At 46.7% G+C, this 17,500-nt stretch overlaps 2 protein-coding genes across 2 annotated transcripts in view; both read right to left on the reverse strand.

Annotated features, from left to right (window-relative positions):
* The window catches only part of LOC149348176 (fatty acid synthase-like), a 44,828-nt gene extending 42,026 nt beyond the window's left edge, over positions 1-2,802 (reverse strand). The window contains exon 1 of the mRNA XM_089541697.1: positions 2,664-2,802. Coding sequence (XP_089397823.1) covers positions 2,664-2,802 — 139 coding nt within the window. The remainder of the gene's footprint in view (positions 1-2,663) is intronic.
* A 3,792-nt stretch (positions 2,803-6,594) lies between these two features.
* The window catches only part of LOC149348177 (fatty acid synthase-like), a 55,283-nt gene continuing 44,377 nt past the window's right edge, over positions 6,595-17,500 (reverse strand). Inside the window, exons 21-24 of the mRNA XM_089541698.1 lie at positions 15,717-16,070; positions 14,097-14,340; positions 8,161-8,403; positions 6,595-6,809 (exon numbers count right to left, since the gene is read on the reverse strand). Coding sequence (XP_089397824.1) covers positions 6,595-6,809; positions 8,161-8,403; positions 14,097-14,340; positions 15,717-16,070 — 1,056 coding nt within the window. The remainder of the gene's footprint in view (positions 6,810-8,160; positions 8,404-14,096; positions 14,341-15,716; positions 16,071-17,500) is intronic.

Here is a 17,500-nt window from a genome sequence, read left to right on the forward strand (position 1 = left end):
ACAAAGATTAACAAAATGCCGTGGAATCTTGAAGTTGCATGGAAGATCGATTTTTAAATCATTCGTTTCAAAGTACATCAAAATCTGGTTAATTCGACGCTCGCTAGTTCAAGAAAATTGGTGATTCGGGCAGCCCTCCAGGTCGCGTCAAACCTAACTCTTATCATATGACGTAAAACTCTCCGTAATCCAGAGGAATCTGGCTACACTGAGGTTAATTAATACAGGCTGTAGAGCTCACTCACGGACAGGGCGGCAGAGATGGCGGGACGATGATGTTGGCTGAGCTACTCGGAGTAGTGTGGCCACTGCAGCATAAGTGGAACTGCGCTAAAGCCTTACTCAAAGGCGCCTTGTTTAACGCTATAATAAGTTAACAAGAGAGTGCAGTTGCATGATTTTGATTTTGAGTTACGCTCCACAATTTTATCCTTCTAGCACTGTCGGCACTGTCGGGCACTGTCGGCGCATAGCCGACAGTGCCCGAAGCGTTCTTCGTATCATCTCGGACCCTGTTCTCTCTTTACATTACACCGTGTGCGTATGGGCGGCGTGTACCTTTACTGCTCTAGAAATTATGGTGGATATTTCCCGAATTTACCCGTTCTGTGTCTGTTTGTTTGTTTGTAAGAAACCGGTTTTGTGCCAGGTTGCTAGGTACAGTCGCAGTCAGAAACACCTGCAGAGCTCTGGCGGCCACCTTCTCCTGGTTTGCGTTTGATATAAAATGAATAGCTGCACACTACCAGGCAAACGGACACGCTGCTCGGCAGATATATACAGAACTTTTCAGCAGCGCCCGAGTCACGTTGCTTCGTTACACCAGCTCGTACTACCTTATGCGTGTTGCAAGTCATACTGCGCGTGATCGTTCATACTATGTACCTGCAGGTTTCCCACCATCGGGTGTGCAGGTGAACAGTTCCGTTCTGGAAGAGCACCATGGGTCGCTACCTAAACCTAGCAAAGCAACCCAAGTCCCACCGGTGGTAGCACCTGCCATAGCAGGGCACTGCTGCATCGCTTGACCGCTTCACCCAAGCGTCAGGAGTAGTAGGAAGACCCAGATATCTATGTGTACCGAGAGAATGACCAGTTCCGCAAATAGGAACAATAACCAATTATTGCTATCCGAACAACTGCCATCCGTGAGCGCTGTATTTGAACACCGGAATCGAAGGGAAAACGGAACTGCCAGCGCAACTAATTAGCATTTGGAATAACTGTGCAAATCGGCCATCATTTTTTTTTTTCGGATGATGTTCGTGTACTCACTCTGAGAGTGGGTGCGACTGTACCATTGGGGGGAACTGCAAAAATAATTAGTAGAACTCAAAGTTCTTCCAAGAAGCACTATCTGTTGGAGATTTTTTTCAAGAAAAGAGGCTGTGCTAGTGCGGAGGACTTTATTAATTTTTTCTTAGTGGTCTCGAAAATTCCACTTTCGGTATATTTTTTTAAATAGGGTTTAGGTATAGGTGTATTCATTGCTGCCCTGAATCATTGCTTGTGAACGTAATATTCATCTATGTTCTGCTCAACCAGAACAAGGGAGTCAAAATTTGCTCGTGCTGATCACCGCTGTTATTTGTTTTTGTTGTTTTTGCCCTCCCCTCTCTAAAATGCTATGGTACTTGAGGGTGCGGAAAGCAAACAAAAAGAGTGGGCAGAGACAGTTAAGGCTGCTTACGTGTTAGAAGACGTAAAGCCGCCCGCTATGTGAACACAGTCGCCGTCCGCTGCGGCGTGATCCAACCTGATGCCACGCAGCTGGAAATTCTACCTCTGCATGGCTCCAAGTAGATGCCGCCACGACACCTCCGTGCCCCCTCTGATCTTCGCGCTAATTGCTTAAATGCGGTGGGCGCCGTACCGCGGTCCGCGTTCCGCCCTAAGTGTATGACGCGATAGCTAATTGGTTAATACCCGTGCCACACGCGGACGAGGAATGGCAGTAAATGCTTAAGGCCTTAAGTTTTTTAATGCCATTATTTTAGGATTTGGTGCTACTCGTCCAGATTTAATGCCATTATCGAAAGTGACGATGACGATAACGCTTGCGAGGCAGTCAAAAGTTTGAACTGAATATAAACATCCCTAATGAGCACAATATATGGGAAATGTTGTTCAAATGTAATGTATAAACGATTTTCCAGAATATACGGTTGTTCCTGCTCTACAAGTCGACAAATTAGCCATAAACTTGCATGTCAGCACATAAGTCGAGAATACCCGTAGAGATGCCTCATCTGACTGAAAATTAAGAATTAACCACTTCCTACTAGTTAGGAAGTTGTTACTAATAAAGATGCATGCTTTTCTGCGTGTGGAATGGAAACGAGAGTACGCATTTCACGGGCGAATCAGTTGTGGCGAACTCAGTAGGTCGCGAATGGCAGTAAGGCTAATGCCATTAAATTTACGCATGTGGCACCGCGCGAATGCCATTAAAACTTAAGGCATAAGCACTTAATGGCATTAAATCTGTCCATGTGGCACGGGTATAATGCCCACATGTGCAGAATTGGTCTTTATCTATGCATGCCCAGATTCCTTGGAGTCCTCATACCTGTCCTGGCTTTTTTTAAATTTTTTTTTCACTGCAGGTCCCACGACCCCAGATGCAGTCATGATACCGTAAATAGTTGAATTAACAGACAAACCTTTGGGCCACCGCGTTCCATCGTCAGTGATGAAGTCGACACCCTCATATAACTTTTTCTTGAACTCCGCAAAGTTGTCAGCCTGCGCGAATCTTGCTGAGAAGCCCGTAATTACAATGTCTTCCTTGTTTCTCGCCATTTTCAAATAAAAAATCTGTCAACATGTATCCCGGCTATGGCATCTCCGAGATGGGACGCCATCAGTTTGTTGTAATGTCATTATTCTGCACATACGGCTGCGGCGGATGCTGCAGGGTGGATATAATGCGGTTCCACAAAACATGGTCCAGCCGTTAGAAAGTAATAAAAAATGAACGCACAAAAAGTGAAAACACTAATAAGCAGACGTCGTCCCTAAAAAAAGTCGTAAATATTTTACAGCTACACAAAATTAGCATAAAGAGCGCACCGTGATATTGGCTTTTGGTTGTTATCTATTGGACTTGATTATTTTCTGCAGATCACTCAATGTTCTGAAAGTAATAAGAAAAAGGAGGTAATAACTCTTTCTGGCAATACTTTTAGCCTTTTATAAAAGAGAAATCACGTGCCGAGCTGGGCTTCATTTCATCCCACCTACTTTAGTCGAATCCTGCTTTGCTCTAATCTGCATAGAGCCGTCTTAGACTTCCTCCAATGCCAGCTGTGAGCCGCTATCATAACATATTTGAGCCGGGCACAGATGGTAGGCAGTATCGGCGAACAAAAGCTATGCATCGCCATTACTTGACTGAGACTCGCTTTTCTTCAGAAATGGCTGGTATAGCAAGCGAATCGTCACAACTCGTCCATACTCTCCAAAGAAAATGCTCAAAGAATGTATGGAGTCACGAACAAAAAATGCGAAACATGTCCGCCTGTCATGCCGTTATGAACATTGGGAGCGCTAGAAACGAAGCATTTAAAACAATTCACGGGTTATTCCCATCTTATGACGCCTTGATTTCAGCAAAAGAACAGTTTTAGTATATTTATGCCGAAAGGTCCGCCATTCTGCGCAACTTGTGCAGCCACTGCGTTTCGCCCTCGCAGACCCCCGTCGAGGCCAGCTTCGGTGTTTCTATAGTGAAATCTTTACATGGCACAGTTACGAGCCTTGGTTGGAAGCATGTACTTACCAAAAACTCTAAGTAAAATTCAAGGTTTTTAATGTTCCGATTCTTTTTTGATTTAGTTTGGTCGCGACAGTAACGGAAACGAAGAGTGTTGAGGCCGGCCAGTGTCATACTGTAGTTTTTTTTTTAATTTAGCGTTGTATCTATCTTATCGAGAGGCGAATAAGTATTGAGGTCACTCAGTGCCATACTACATTTTTAATTTAGTTTTTATTGATACCAACCATGTTCTCGAGTTCGCTGTAGGGCGGCGGCGCCCAATCACCAGCGCTTACCAAATGAACGACACGGTGGCTCTGCCCATTGTCTCAAGGGCGGCGCGCTTTTTAAGTCGAAATGGTTAGTTATTGCGAGTCTGCAAAACTAATTTTAACGCGGCAGTGTTAAGACTCCCGTTCTGCAGAAAATGCGCTGTCGTTGTCTTTGATGTGGCGTTGTCGGCGTTGTGAGCGAAACATTCCCGGAGAAGCAAGCAGGTGGGGCACCTAGGTCACGTGGCATTGCGTAGTAATCGCAACCTGACTTTCTAAATGTCAGCAAATTGATCACAGTGGCAGTTGGCATTTAACTTATGGTCGCTTGGGAGGAGCAACCTGGAACGTACAATCCCCACAGGTGGCAGCACCTGACATCGGAAGGCAGTAGCGCACCGTTTCACCGCTCCACCACTGCCAAGGAGGGGACATAAATCTATAGAATATCTATGAAGAGTACATAGACCTCTTTCTACTGCACCAGTAGGCTTTTGTCTACAGACAAAATCTGCAAGAAATGCCCGGCCATAGGTGTATAGGTCATCTACTGACTGTCGTTCGACCTGTGATATGTGAGATATATGAGACAGTTACTGCGCCATTTCCTTCCCTCGAAAAAAAAAGTCCTGAGTTTTCACTTTATACCAAGCTCACAACCGAAAACCTAGACATAGGAAGCGGCAGGAAACGCCTGAGAGCAGGAGTGCAGATACAGAGCTCGTAAGTACCTTATCCCTAATTTTAAAAGCGGCTCTTACAACGTACAAAACCCTGCAATTGCCTTGAAATTGCCCAGCATTTTCACTTCACACGGTCGGGTGCTGGTTAAATACAAGTCTTGGATAGGTTGCGGAGTATCACTTATGCAGGATGTCATACATTGCTTTCAAGCGCCACTGTTGAAGGCTACCTAAAAGTACCACTGGCATAAGAAATAAGTCTATATTTCGTAATATGGCTTGAACGTATTGGCTTGAACGCTTGAACGCAGTTTTTCTGAGACATTCCGCTACACGTGAGTAACAAACTAGTGCACTACATATTGCAGCGGGTGAAATGGGTTTTATACAGGTGAAGGCTGGACGGAACACAGCTGGCCGCAAACAGCACAGAGCCCAGATCAGTCTGCGCGCGCCTCCCTCTTCTTCCTCCAAGTCCTCAGTCAGCCACTACGCGGCGTAACAATTTCGCCGGGGGCAGACGATTCTAGTCCTCGAGAATGTCAGGCAGATCGACGCTGGCAGCGCTTCAAGCGGGCCACATGAACGACTTGTGTCTTGCGGAAACGGCGTTTATCCGTCGTCACCTTGGCGATAACGTAATTCACGTCATTCAATCGGTCCAACACGACGAAGGGGCCATCGTACTTATACAGAAACTTTTGATACAATCCTCTCCTGCGGGTTGGCGTCCAAAGCCAAAGTCTCCAGGAGAGTAAGTGACTGCTCGATGATGTGAGTCGTAGTATTCTTTTGAGCGGCGTTGAGAGGCCAGGGTACGTAAACGGGCTATACGACGGGGTTCTTCGGCACGGCAGAGTATCTGGGCAACGGACGCGTTGTCATTGAGGGAAAACGGGAAGATGGTATCGAGGAAAACGCGGGGAGTTCGGGCATATAGCAAATAGAAGGGAGAATACCCTGTGACCTCATGATTTGCCGTGTTATAAGCGTACGTCATATATGGCAACACGGTGTCCCAGTTGCGGTGGTCAGACGAAACGTACAGGGACAACATAGTTGTCAGGGTGCGGTTGGTGCGTTCGGTAAGACCGTTGGTCTGCGGGTGGCACGGAGTAGAGTGCCGGTAGTCTGATCCACAGAGCCGGAGCATTTCTTCCACGACATCAGCAGTAAATTGCCGTCCACGATCACTTATTATAGCACGGGGTGCGCCGCGACGAAGAATAACAGAGTGGACAAGAAACAACGAAACACCATCAGCCTTGACGGTAGCGAGAGCCGCGGTTTCGGCGTATCGGGTAAGATAGTCCACGCAGACAGTCACTCAACGGCGTCCCTCTGAAGACTTTGGGAAAGGACCAAACAGGTCAATTCCAATCTTTTCAAAAGGGGAAGTGGGCGGTTTGACGGGCTGCAAAGGACCGGCCATCATGGTAGTTCGTGCCTTAAGGCGTTGGCATTGTTCACATGTCGCAACGTACTGCTTGGCGGTCTTATAAACTTGCGGCCAATAGAAACGCTGCCGAATTCGATGGAGGGTGCGAGAGAAGCCTAGATGAACGATGTGATGTCATTGTGCACAGCGTGCAAGACTTGCGACGGGAGAATTTTCGGGACGACCGAAAGCAGGGCAGCACCATCGACAGAGTAGTTCTTCTTGAACAAAATACCATCGCAACGCGGCTGACTGAGGACTTGGAGGAAGAAGAGGGATGCGTGCGCATCCCTCTTCTTCCTCCAAGTCCTCAGTCAGCCGCTACGCGGCGTAACAATATTCTAGATGCGTTTCCAGATTTTTATTAACCGAAATGAGAATTACTTTTGCTACGTCACAAGAATTTGTGAGTAGATTGTGTTGATGGGTGGGTGGTTAACATGATCATTCGACTTTGTCCTGTTTTTGTGCCCTGCTTTCCGCAATAACCCCGCCAATCTCTCGCAGCCGCATGATGGTGAGCTGCCGTATCTCCGACATGGAGAGGGGTAGGTCATATTCTCGCTCCAGCGTCTGCTTCACTTCGACGCCCACCAAGGAATCCATGCCCAGGTCGCCGAGGCTGGTGCTCGGGTTAAGGCCGGAAGGCTCCTTGATTCCTGCAGGCGAAAATAGGGGCGAAGGCAACAGATAAAATTTCTTTTTGTCAGCTTATCCTGGCACGTCAACCTGTCTCTCTCGACTACTTTATTGGTTTCTGATAAAGATGCATCGAATCACTCAGGCTGCAAATATGATGAAACAAGGCACTGCAATAGAGGAGCATTAAACGATGAGAAAGTCAACATTTCAAGAAAAATTTGGCACATTTACTTTCAGGTATTTCAGCAAACCTCTAACAACCCTTCCAATCTTGAGCGGCTTAAAGAGTCGAATATACAGTAGTGAACAAAAATATATATACGTTCTTCATTATTGCTCTCTATGGGCGCTTCCCATTGCGTTAATTTTCCGTCAGTGCAAATTACTATTTGCTTAGCGTCATATTGAAGTCACTGTTGGCGGGAAATGCATTAGTGTACAGTTTTAAAAACAACGGACTGAGCTTTATGTCAACGTAACGTCGCTGATACTGTCCTAATGGCAATAATCCGCAGCCGCAACTCTGGGATGACACACCCCCACCTTTCCATGCAGTCAGGTGGAGCTCAGTGCGCCGCTAAGCGAGTACCTGCAAGATACCAATTGACAGTATGGGAGACTTTCGATCTGCACCGGGGCACCTCTGACTACCCAAAGAAATTTTTGATAAGGACATTTTTCCGGCAAGCCAAGAAAAACTTTCACATGTCTGTTACTGACATTTCCAAAGATTTGACCAAGATATCAGATTCAAGAGTGGCTGCGCCTGCAAATCCTGCCCCATGGGCAGCGATACCATACTCTTGTTTGTGGCCACGAAACCGTCTGTTGAACTAACCACAAGACTGTGCTCATTAGAAAGTTCGGTATGGATCTGTCGCGTCAACCAGGATGCTGGGATTAGGGAAACATTGGCTGATTTATTGCCAGTACTCCCAGGTTGGATGCGCTGCACTGAGCTAGCCATAACAGACTAGCGCGAGACTCCAGTGCGAAGAGGGAGCACAACCAAGGTGCTACTCGCTGTCGTCTTCATCGATGGCCACTGCCACCTGTGCTGCCTGAGACAGGTGGTGCTGCTACTCATCTTGTTTCATTGTTTAACCAATTATTAATGATTTCCAAACCACTGACATCCGCCACAGCAGACAGTTTGTCCTTGAATGGCTTTTTTCTTGCAACCACTCAATTTTGAGGAACTGGAGGAAAAACTCCCTAAAACAGCCGTTATTGCCAATTAGTTAAGTTAAGGTGAGAAGTATTCATAACACGAACGCTTAAAAAATTTGAACTGTGCTGAAATAGAGCAGCACTAACTGTGACCAAACACATCAAACCCATTTCTAACAAAGAAAAGAGGCCGCTTACCGAAGATATGTGCGATGGTCTCAACAAGATCCGTCGCCATTGCCTTCTTTGCTTCGCATGTTCTGGAGTTATCGGCCTTAACGAAGCTTGACACAACTGGCTGTTTCTGTCTTAGAAACTGGTCCAGCACCTTGAGGCACGAGCTAACCCTCTGCGGAGCGCTGCCACAGATTTCCAAGTTGCCGCCCATGGTATGCTGCAGTACGCCTACGTCACCGACGGGCCCCCACTGGATAGCCAGCCCTTGAAATACAAAACATGCTTTAGATCAGTGTATAAGGGTAACAAGTGGAGGGTATCAATGAGAAGGTAGGCTGTGAAGGAACTCACGCCAAAAATGGCGTTCCTTTGTCTGTGCTACCCAGCAGAGGAATCCTTCGAGTACCGGAAAGCTACAACTGTGAGATATTTATAGTACTCTCCATAACCTTTATGGTGGTTAGAAATGGGCAACACGGACGCCTCATATGTTTTTAAGTTAGCCCTCAAGAACATGCCACCTTTGACTGCTAGGAAGAAAGAGGGCCTCTGCTACTGTTATTTTTTATATTTTTTGGACTTGTTGGGGACGGCAGGTTGATGCCAGGCAAATGTGAAAAGTTAGGTTGTTTCAACAATCATGACATTTCTTGTGCAAAGAACGGCAAAGTCAGTTGTAACGAGACTGGGGAGTAGGGCAGCGGATTATTCTTGACTACCCAGTGTCGAAAACTAGCCTGAAGGAATTCTGAAAACACACGATTGATTATTGATAACCGAAGTAACCGCTGCTCAGTGTTTTATCGTTGAGCTTAATACCCGTGCTCATTTAAAATCCCTCAGGAGCTGAGTGGCAGAGTTGCAGACACATAATTTATTTCATAATACTGCAGGCCACTGCTTGACCCAAGCAGGAGTGAACTTACATTGTTACATAACCAAAAGAATCAAATTGGTTTCTGTGGCTGTGGGCTTCTCTCATATTTATAACGAGCCCCTCATTCCCCTTTACTTGTCTGCTTAACTGCTTAACGAGGGCCTCGGTTCTGGCAGCCTTGATGCCTTAGGAAGCGTAAGAGGGTTCTCACACAGCTTCCACCCTCGCCGTTCGATGACGTTCTACGTCACATCAGCGGTAACTCAGGACGTGCTACGTCCGCCGCTTAAGAACGTGGGTGGCGCTGGTGAACACTCCCAAGGTTAGGTAATTTGTAAACATAAATACCCCCCGAAAGCAGAAGGTTTGACAGCCGTCGCCATAGCTCAGTGGTAGAACACCGGACGCGTAATTCGGAGGTCGTGGGTTCGGATCCCACCGGCGGCATGTGGTTGTTTTTTCTTCTGCTTTTCTAATCAATTAGCTTTAAGCGATAACGTATTCAGTAATATTATAAATTGATCAACACCACAAAATAAATAAATTAATTAAAAATCCCGTGTGCCCCTTGGTTTCTGTGGCTGTTAGCTTCTCTCTGATAGCCGCTGCACCACAGAACATCACGCACTTCGTCATTCACTGCGGGACTAATGACCTGAAACACAGCAGTGCGGAACAGAGCATTGAGGCCATGAATACACTGGTACACGAGGTCCATGCCAACAGACCAAACACGAAACTGCACTTGACAACCGTGCTTCCTAGGGTAGTCAACTAGCACCACAGACACATGCCACAATTCCGCCAACTCGCAGCTCACGCACAGGACTCGTTTAAGCTCAACAATTTTTTGCTGGACATGGAACATTACCAAAAAGACGTTGAAATCATCCACCACGCTCAGATCCATCATGACCCCGAGGCACTCCTGGCCAGAGATGGACTTCACCCTAATTTTTTTGGCGTCCAGGTAATGGCAGACAACATAAAGTACCGGCTGAGAAACAAATTTAGGCGGACGCTACAGCCCACTCATGCTCCCTCTCCCACTCTGGCCAACACTCAAGAACAGACCACCCACAAAAGCGACAACACCCCTGAACGAACACAGCCTGCCCCCGCTAGGACCCAGGACACCTCTAAACAGTTCACTCCAGAGACTCGCGACGCTGGCACACAGACGGTAACCGTGGATCCCACACCAGCGGAACAGCACGTAGGAATCACACCGAAAGTAGCCACTAAACAACAAAGCGACCACTTCACACAGACACCTAAGCGATTAGTGACGCACACTAGCAGCCTGATTGTCACCGACGCGGACCTCGACACCGATACCACCCCCAAACAGAAGTCCCCTAAACACACAACACCCGTCAAGAGGTCCACTCAGCACAAGCGCAGATGACTCACATCTGGCAGCACCAATCGCCCCGAACCCAAAAGACGAATTTTCCTGGCCGCCAGAAAACTAGCCACTAAACAAACTAACTACCGATTCCACCTACACACTTACAAATCCTACTCGCAGCACAGGACAATACCCAAAGGACTTCGAGTTAATGTTAGGTGCTCCCTCGGTGCGCTCAGGCCTGAACTCCTCGCTCGATGGGAAAAGGTTTCAAATGACGCATCCCTTTCATTCATAGCTATTTTAAAAGAACATTGTCAAGAGCAGTTAAATTCCCTCGATGATCAACTTAGTAAGATAGAACTAAATTCGGGCGAAAGCCAGGCACTAGCAGACTTTGTAGCCAGAAAGGAACGCAAGCTGCACGATAAACAACAGCATAAACAAATTAGAGATAAATTTCCGCTAGATACGAATACATCTGGACAGTTTAAAAACCTCCCTCCAATTTCGATACAGACAAAAGATACGCATTTTCCGCCGCAGTACACTGACAGCAACATTGTCGATATTTCCAAATCCCTAAGTGATAGCGACAAACGGATTCTGAAGCATGGCCTTACATTTTGTCCAACTAACAATAATTTTAACGAATATGAACTTCACAGAGACCTCACAGAATTTGCGCGAAGATTGCGAATTAAGGAATTCTTTGCCGAAAAAGCAAACACCCCGATTACTAACCTAGCTCTTTCCTGTAACACGTGGTCAACACGTGCTCACCCTACTGCAGTAACCAGCCTTAATCCCATCCCTCTCAAAGCCGAAAGCACGTGGACGCCGGAAGAGCAGCAGAGTCCCGAATTAGACTTGTACATTAAATCTGTCTCGAAAGAAATTATAGACCAAACAAAGCAAGCTCGAAAACGCAGAAACGTTACCCCAACGGAACAGGCTACTCTGAACCACTTAGCTTCTAGAACCGATATAGTTATTAAACCTGCAGACAAAGGAGGTAGCATAGTTATCCTGCCAGCCGAAAAATACATAAAAGAATCTTTTAGGCAACTTAACAACCCTTGTCATTATAGGAAATTAGATTCAGATCCCACTTCAGAGTTCTGCAAATTGATTCTGAACAAACTGGCAAACTTATTATCAAGAGAACTAATCACGCAGTCCGATTACCACTTCTTATATCCGCTAAACAAACAGGCAGGACGCTTTTACCTACTTCCCAAAATCCATAAGGTTTCCGCAGAAGACTTGTTTACCGCAGATATCCCCGGCAGACCTATCGTTTGAAACAATAACACGCCCACAGAGAACTTATCAATTTTCCTGAACAACTATCTTGCAGATATTCCCACCCACCTCCCTTCCTTTGTCGAGGATACACCGCACTTTCTCCGCATAATAGAGTCTCTAAATGAGGCTTCCATTATCCCAGCAGATAGCATACTTGTCACACTTGACGTCGCCGCTTTGTACACAAATATTCCTATTAATGAAGGTATCGACGCACTCTTAAAAATTCTAACTCAAAGTCCTCACCCGCACGAAACTGAAGTGTACCTCACGCTACTTGAATTGGTACTAACACTCAACTACTTTGAATTCAATTCTTCTTACTACCTTCAAGTATTTGGAACAAGCATGGGCACTCCCTTCGCACCCACCTACGCGAACATTTTTATGGGGCTACTAGAATAATCTAAACTTCTAAATTCATTTCTAAAAAAACCACTCATATACCTGCGGTACATAGACGATATTTTCATGATATGGGAGCATGGGGCTGAGACCCTGAAGGCATTCGTCACACATTTCAATTCATGCCACTCCAGCATTAAATTCACCTTCAACTCCTCGAAAACGCAAGTCAATTTCCTTGGCACCACTGTCCATTTAGAAAATAGCAAGCTCAAAACCACACTTTACAGGAAGCCTACTGACCGACAACAATACTTAGATTTCACTAGCCATCATCCGAGACACTGCAAACAAGGTATATTCGTAGGACAGGCAACGAGACTAAGAAGAATATGTAGCGATGACGATGACTACCTGAAACACCTCCACTCGCTAAAAAACACACTAATCACCAGAAACCATCCACAGACAACCCTTAATAATGCGTTTCAACGAGCAACCACTTTGGAACGAGATGTAGTTCTTAAAAAACGAACAAAAGCTAACAGTCAACGACCTCCTGCACTTATAACGAAATACTCAAACGCGCTTCCAAACATAAACAATATCCTGCGGAAATACCACCCCATTTTAACTGGTAACGACCGTCTCAAGAAAATATTTCCCGACGCACCAAGGGTAACATACAGACGCAACACAAGCCTGAGGGACATCCTGGTGCATGCTAGGCTCGGTAAGAAACCACCACCGACAGTAACTTCATGCTCTCGACCTAGATGCAAGACATGCAAACATTTACAAAGGGACACTACGGTTAAAAGTACGGCAAGCGATTTCAGTTTCGATATAAAGACCAGTTTTGACTGCACATCGTCCAATATTATCTACATGCTCCAGTGCTCCTGCTGCCAGAAACAATATATCGGAGAAACCGGACAAACAATGAGTGCCAGATTAAACGGGCACCGGGCTGACACAACACGGAATGAACAGAAGGCAGTGTCGACCCATTTTAATCAACGCCATCACAAATTCGACGAACTCAAATTGTTTATTCTTCAGTCAGGCTTCAAATCGACTAGGGACAGAAAATACAGAGAAGCATTCCTAATCCACAAATTTAAAACACTGCAACCAACAGGGATTAACATGTCCAGAGGAAACCTGCAATCTCTCAGGTACATTCCAGAGTTAGCATAATTTTAAATTAACAAATGTCTTGCACGTGGTCAGACCATTTCCTAGAACCTCACATAAGTATATTGTCGCTCTTTGCACCCTTCCCACGTCATATCTTCCACCACATTTCCGGCCTTGTCACCCTCTCCCTTTGTTCACTTTTTTTTTCTTTTTCTCCTAATCCCCTGCTACCAGTTCTCGGAAACCATGACACTCCTGTTACCCCCTCCGCCCCCACTTTTTGGCTTTCTCTGAACACGAGCCATTCCCCCCCCCCTGCCTTGTCCTTCCTTGGAAATGCCCCCCTTCCTTTCTCCTTCCAGTGCCAGCCCTTTTTTTTTCCTTGTTCTCATTTCCCTCTACCACGCTGACTAATCCTCTTATCTGAGTTTTGCAGGTTCACCCAGCGCCTAGCCCCCCCCCCCAGTCGCAGCCCCTTCAAAGCCTTTTGTTCATTACACACCCCCCGGATAAAAGTTGTTCCACTATTGCAGCTTAACGAATCAAGATTCACCTCCCACCCCTTCCTGACACGCATCCCCTCCCACACCACTTTCCTTCCCCACCCCCGGGGCCTTCCTCCTCGGAGCGAAGGCCCTATTTAATCCCTGCCGATGATGAACGCTTTGCCCAGACGAAGACAAGTCCCCTTGTCGAAACGTTGGCTCTAGCAACCTGAGGTTTTCCCCTCCCTTGTTCATTTTGTGATCGCCAAGGACCATCTACCGCACCGTCTCTCTACCATGGACATCAGAAAATCAAGTTATTCAAGTTATTCAACACAGAAAATCTTGGGCTTCGGGTAGAGGCTAGTTAGGAGCGGCGCTTCAAGGAACCACAAAGCTACAACCATCAGACAACTTGCTTTCGGAGGAATTAGTTGGAAGGAGAACCCACCCGGAAGTCCATCGCTTAGCCGTCGCTCGCAGATGCGCTCCATGACTGAGTTTGCGTAGCCGTAGTTTGCCTGTCCAGGGTTGCCACGACCGCACGCCAAGGACGAAAAGACGACGAAGTGGTCCAGATCGGGGCAGAGCTTACGGGACAGTTCGTCCAGTCGCTTGGTCCCGTCAACCTTTGGTTTGCACACGGCCTGGAAAGTATCTGCCGTCTGGTTTTCAAGCAGTGCGTCGTGCAGAACCTGTAAGGCGAGGGGCAGACACCAGCCTATTTTCTTTCATAGGTGTCTCTGTATAAGCGATCTACTAAGAAAATGCTTGCAGATGTTAGGACGATTACTTTGAAAATATGAGAACAAATATCCACCAAAAACTGAACATAGAAGTTCTGTTTAGTTCTCATCAAGTATCAAAGAAATCGCAACAGGATAACAGCGGTCACGGTGTTGAGAACCTACTGGAGAAAAGCACATCCAGTTAATTCGTTCAAGAGGAAAAGCAAACTGCTACGATGTCGTAAGTGGTGGGTCAGTATACTTAGGCCGTGTAAGCTGGCGGTCGACTAAAATGGGGGTAGCTTCATTTCATCACGGAACAGAGGTCTGAACTGTTTATCATGTAGGCGCGTATTGAAAACAGTACGTACAGAGACCAACCGCGGCTGCAACAGCCCACAAGGAATTTTACCAACTATCTTATTGACATTCAAGACCACCAGTTACGATAGCTGAAAAATGGCCCATGACATTCATACCGCGACATTCATAAAACATACAGTGTTTAGTATGAGACAATGAATTAAGCCTCTTCTGACAGCCGCACAGCGTCATGCGACCACTTGCCCATTTATTATGCGAAGCATATTAACGTAGGTTTCGGGCCTTCGCGCGACGCCCGGCCGCGGCCACCATTGACCTTCAAGTGACCTTCAAGTAGGTCACGTGACATGACGTCACGTGATGACGTCACACCGGCTGCAGATGGGGCCTCATATCGCGCCGTCGGTCGCCTCCCGGCGGTGGCCACCATTGACCTTGAAGTGAGATCACATGATGTGACGTCACGTGATGACGCCACACCGGCTGTAGATGGGGCCTCATATCGCGCCGTCGGACGTCGCCCGGCGGAGGCCTCCACGCTTCGGTTCGCGCCGTCGTGCGCGAAGCGGCGGCGGCGCCACCATCGCTGCATCACGTGATATGTGACGTCACGCCAGGGATGAGGCGGCGCGCGCCCGCCGTCGCGTCAGTCTCTGTGCCCGCAACCGCGCCAGCGTCTTTGCGCCGTGCGTGTATGCGGTCAAGATGCCTCCAAACGCTAAGGACATGCTTCGCATCCACTGGGCTTAACCTTAATAAGCCTCCAATTTTTTGTTTATATTTACTTATTATACCTCAAAGGTCACTAGATTTGTGGCTGCAGATAAGGTACAAAAGTCTTCTTTCCAGCAGTTTAACAGGTGTTATGTCGTAGCCTTGATGACGTCTTTAAATATGAATGTGTCATTCCTTAACACGCGCATGAAAAATAGTTGTTTACTCCATGCAAGCGTAGAGCTGAAAAAGAGGAGGAATTTCGAATAGCACAGCAATCAGCATTCTTTCATATTTTTACTTGCCATTGCGAGGTTAAAGATGCCTCCGACGGGCCCAAGAGCCGAAGCTTCCTCGATGATTTTGCCAGCCCCTTCGGCAGTCGAGACATCTGCCGTAGTGACGAACACAACGATCCCACCATCCTGCCATCGTCGGAGACGGAGCATTTGGTATCCTGTCCTTACACCAGAGCGGGAACTGAGCACAAGTTTTCGGCAGCCTCGGCCCACCATCCAATCAGCAAGCTCGAGTCCCATCCCGCCCAGCCCTCCTACGATGACGTACGACTTGTGACTGTAGAAGTAGGTGCGGGCTACGGCCTCCATGGAGAAAGGCAATGTGGGGCACATCCTGTACGGCCTCTCTTCCTTCCGAATCTGCGCACAACAAACACCGTTTCTTTTGTCGTATATCATTAACGACTGTACAGTGTTGTATCTGTCACCGCTAGAAACACCAGGAAGGACATTAAAGCTTTCCAAGCATGCAGGATCAATGGTTCCTTTATGCGATCTAATTCTCTGACCATATTAGGTCTGTTGTGATATACGGTTGTTCCAATGCGTGGCTATATATTCTCTGAAGAGGGCCAACATAAAAACCAGGGTCGCAGATTCGTGCAGACGCTTTAGGGAGCTTTGAAATTATACTGAAGTTTGTCTCGTACTGAACAAGTGGAAGTTGGCAATGGTTCCCGCGCTTTGCTTGTGCCAATCGAAACTTTTTTTCAGGCCAGTTGGCACGACGTAAACTTGAACAGCGAAATTTCAGAGGAAAAATGACCAGCTTGAAATCTATCCGTGATTTTATCGCTTCGCATTTCATGCGACGGACATGGGAGCGAACACTTCCGCTACGCATTGCCGTCCAGGAAAATATAAGTGGGATGTTGCTGCTTCAAACCCAGCAGGCAGAACCCCGTTCACCTTAGTTCGTCAGCAAACAAGGCCATCCGACAGCACTTCTTGCGAGTGGGGCACACTAAGCAGATATTTAAATCCTTAAATGTTGGGAGCCCGGAATACTACGCCAACACAGGAGAGTCTCGCAATTTTTCTGACCTCTCTCTAACGCCGGGCCCAGGCGCCAGCCACTTAGGTCATCACGATGAATGTGTTTTAATCCCCTAGCGTCCACCTTAAGTTCCATATTTCTTGTCTTTACAACTAACGATGTTTTTCCTCCTCCAGGTTACTTAGGGAATTTTATGCATGCAGTCAAGTCCTGTGACTGTCCTTTTTCATTTATTTTTTGTTTCTCGTTTTACACGCCCACACCACCATGCACTTTGTGCTTTCAGCTCCAACGAAAGTTCTCAGTCGGTGAAACTGCGTTATTCCGGAATACAGAAAGCAAAGCGTATGCAGGAAGAACTATAATATGCAGTCGTGGCACGTGCTAAAGGAATTGTCTAATCTCCTTCAAGGACCTTTGACGCGGACTATATCGGTTAAAGTACAGTGCGAAGAGAGGGATTACCTGACATCTAGGTGTTCACTGCAAGGACTACCGGTGACAGCCGACTTTTTAAAACTGATCTATCATCACAAAAGCTGAGCCTGCATCTCAAGTGACATAATTTGTTTTCGAAGCGAAGTGCGCAATTCACTACTAGGATAACGTTTGCTCTCATTCGCAAATAACGGGAAAAGTCGTTTTATTCCGTAAAACTGTTTGTTCATCTGAAGTATGATTTCAATGTTTTGGACTGCTTGGCATAATTTCTCTTTTTTGTATATATGTATGTATGAGTTTTGAGCTTTCACGTTAATAGAATTTTTCTTGCGTTGCGTCCCCTCTGTTCTTT

This window comes from Amblyomma mixtum, chromosome 4, assembly GCF_055824585.1.
Source record: "Amblyomma mixtum isolate Tamu chromosome 4, ASM5582458v1, whole genome shotgun sequence".
In the NCBI taxonomy this organism is placed as follows: domain Eukaryota; kingdom Metazoa; phylum Arthropoda; class Arachnida; order Ixodida; family Ixodidae; genus Amblyomma; species Amblyomma mixtum.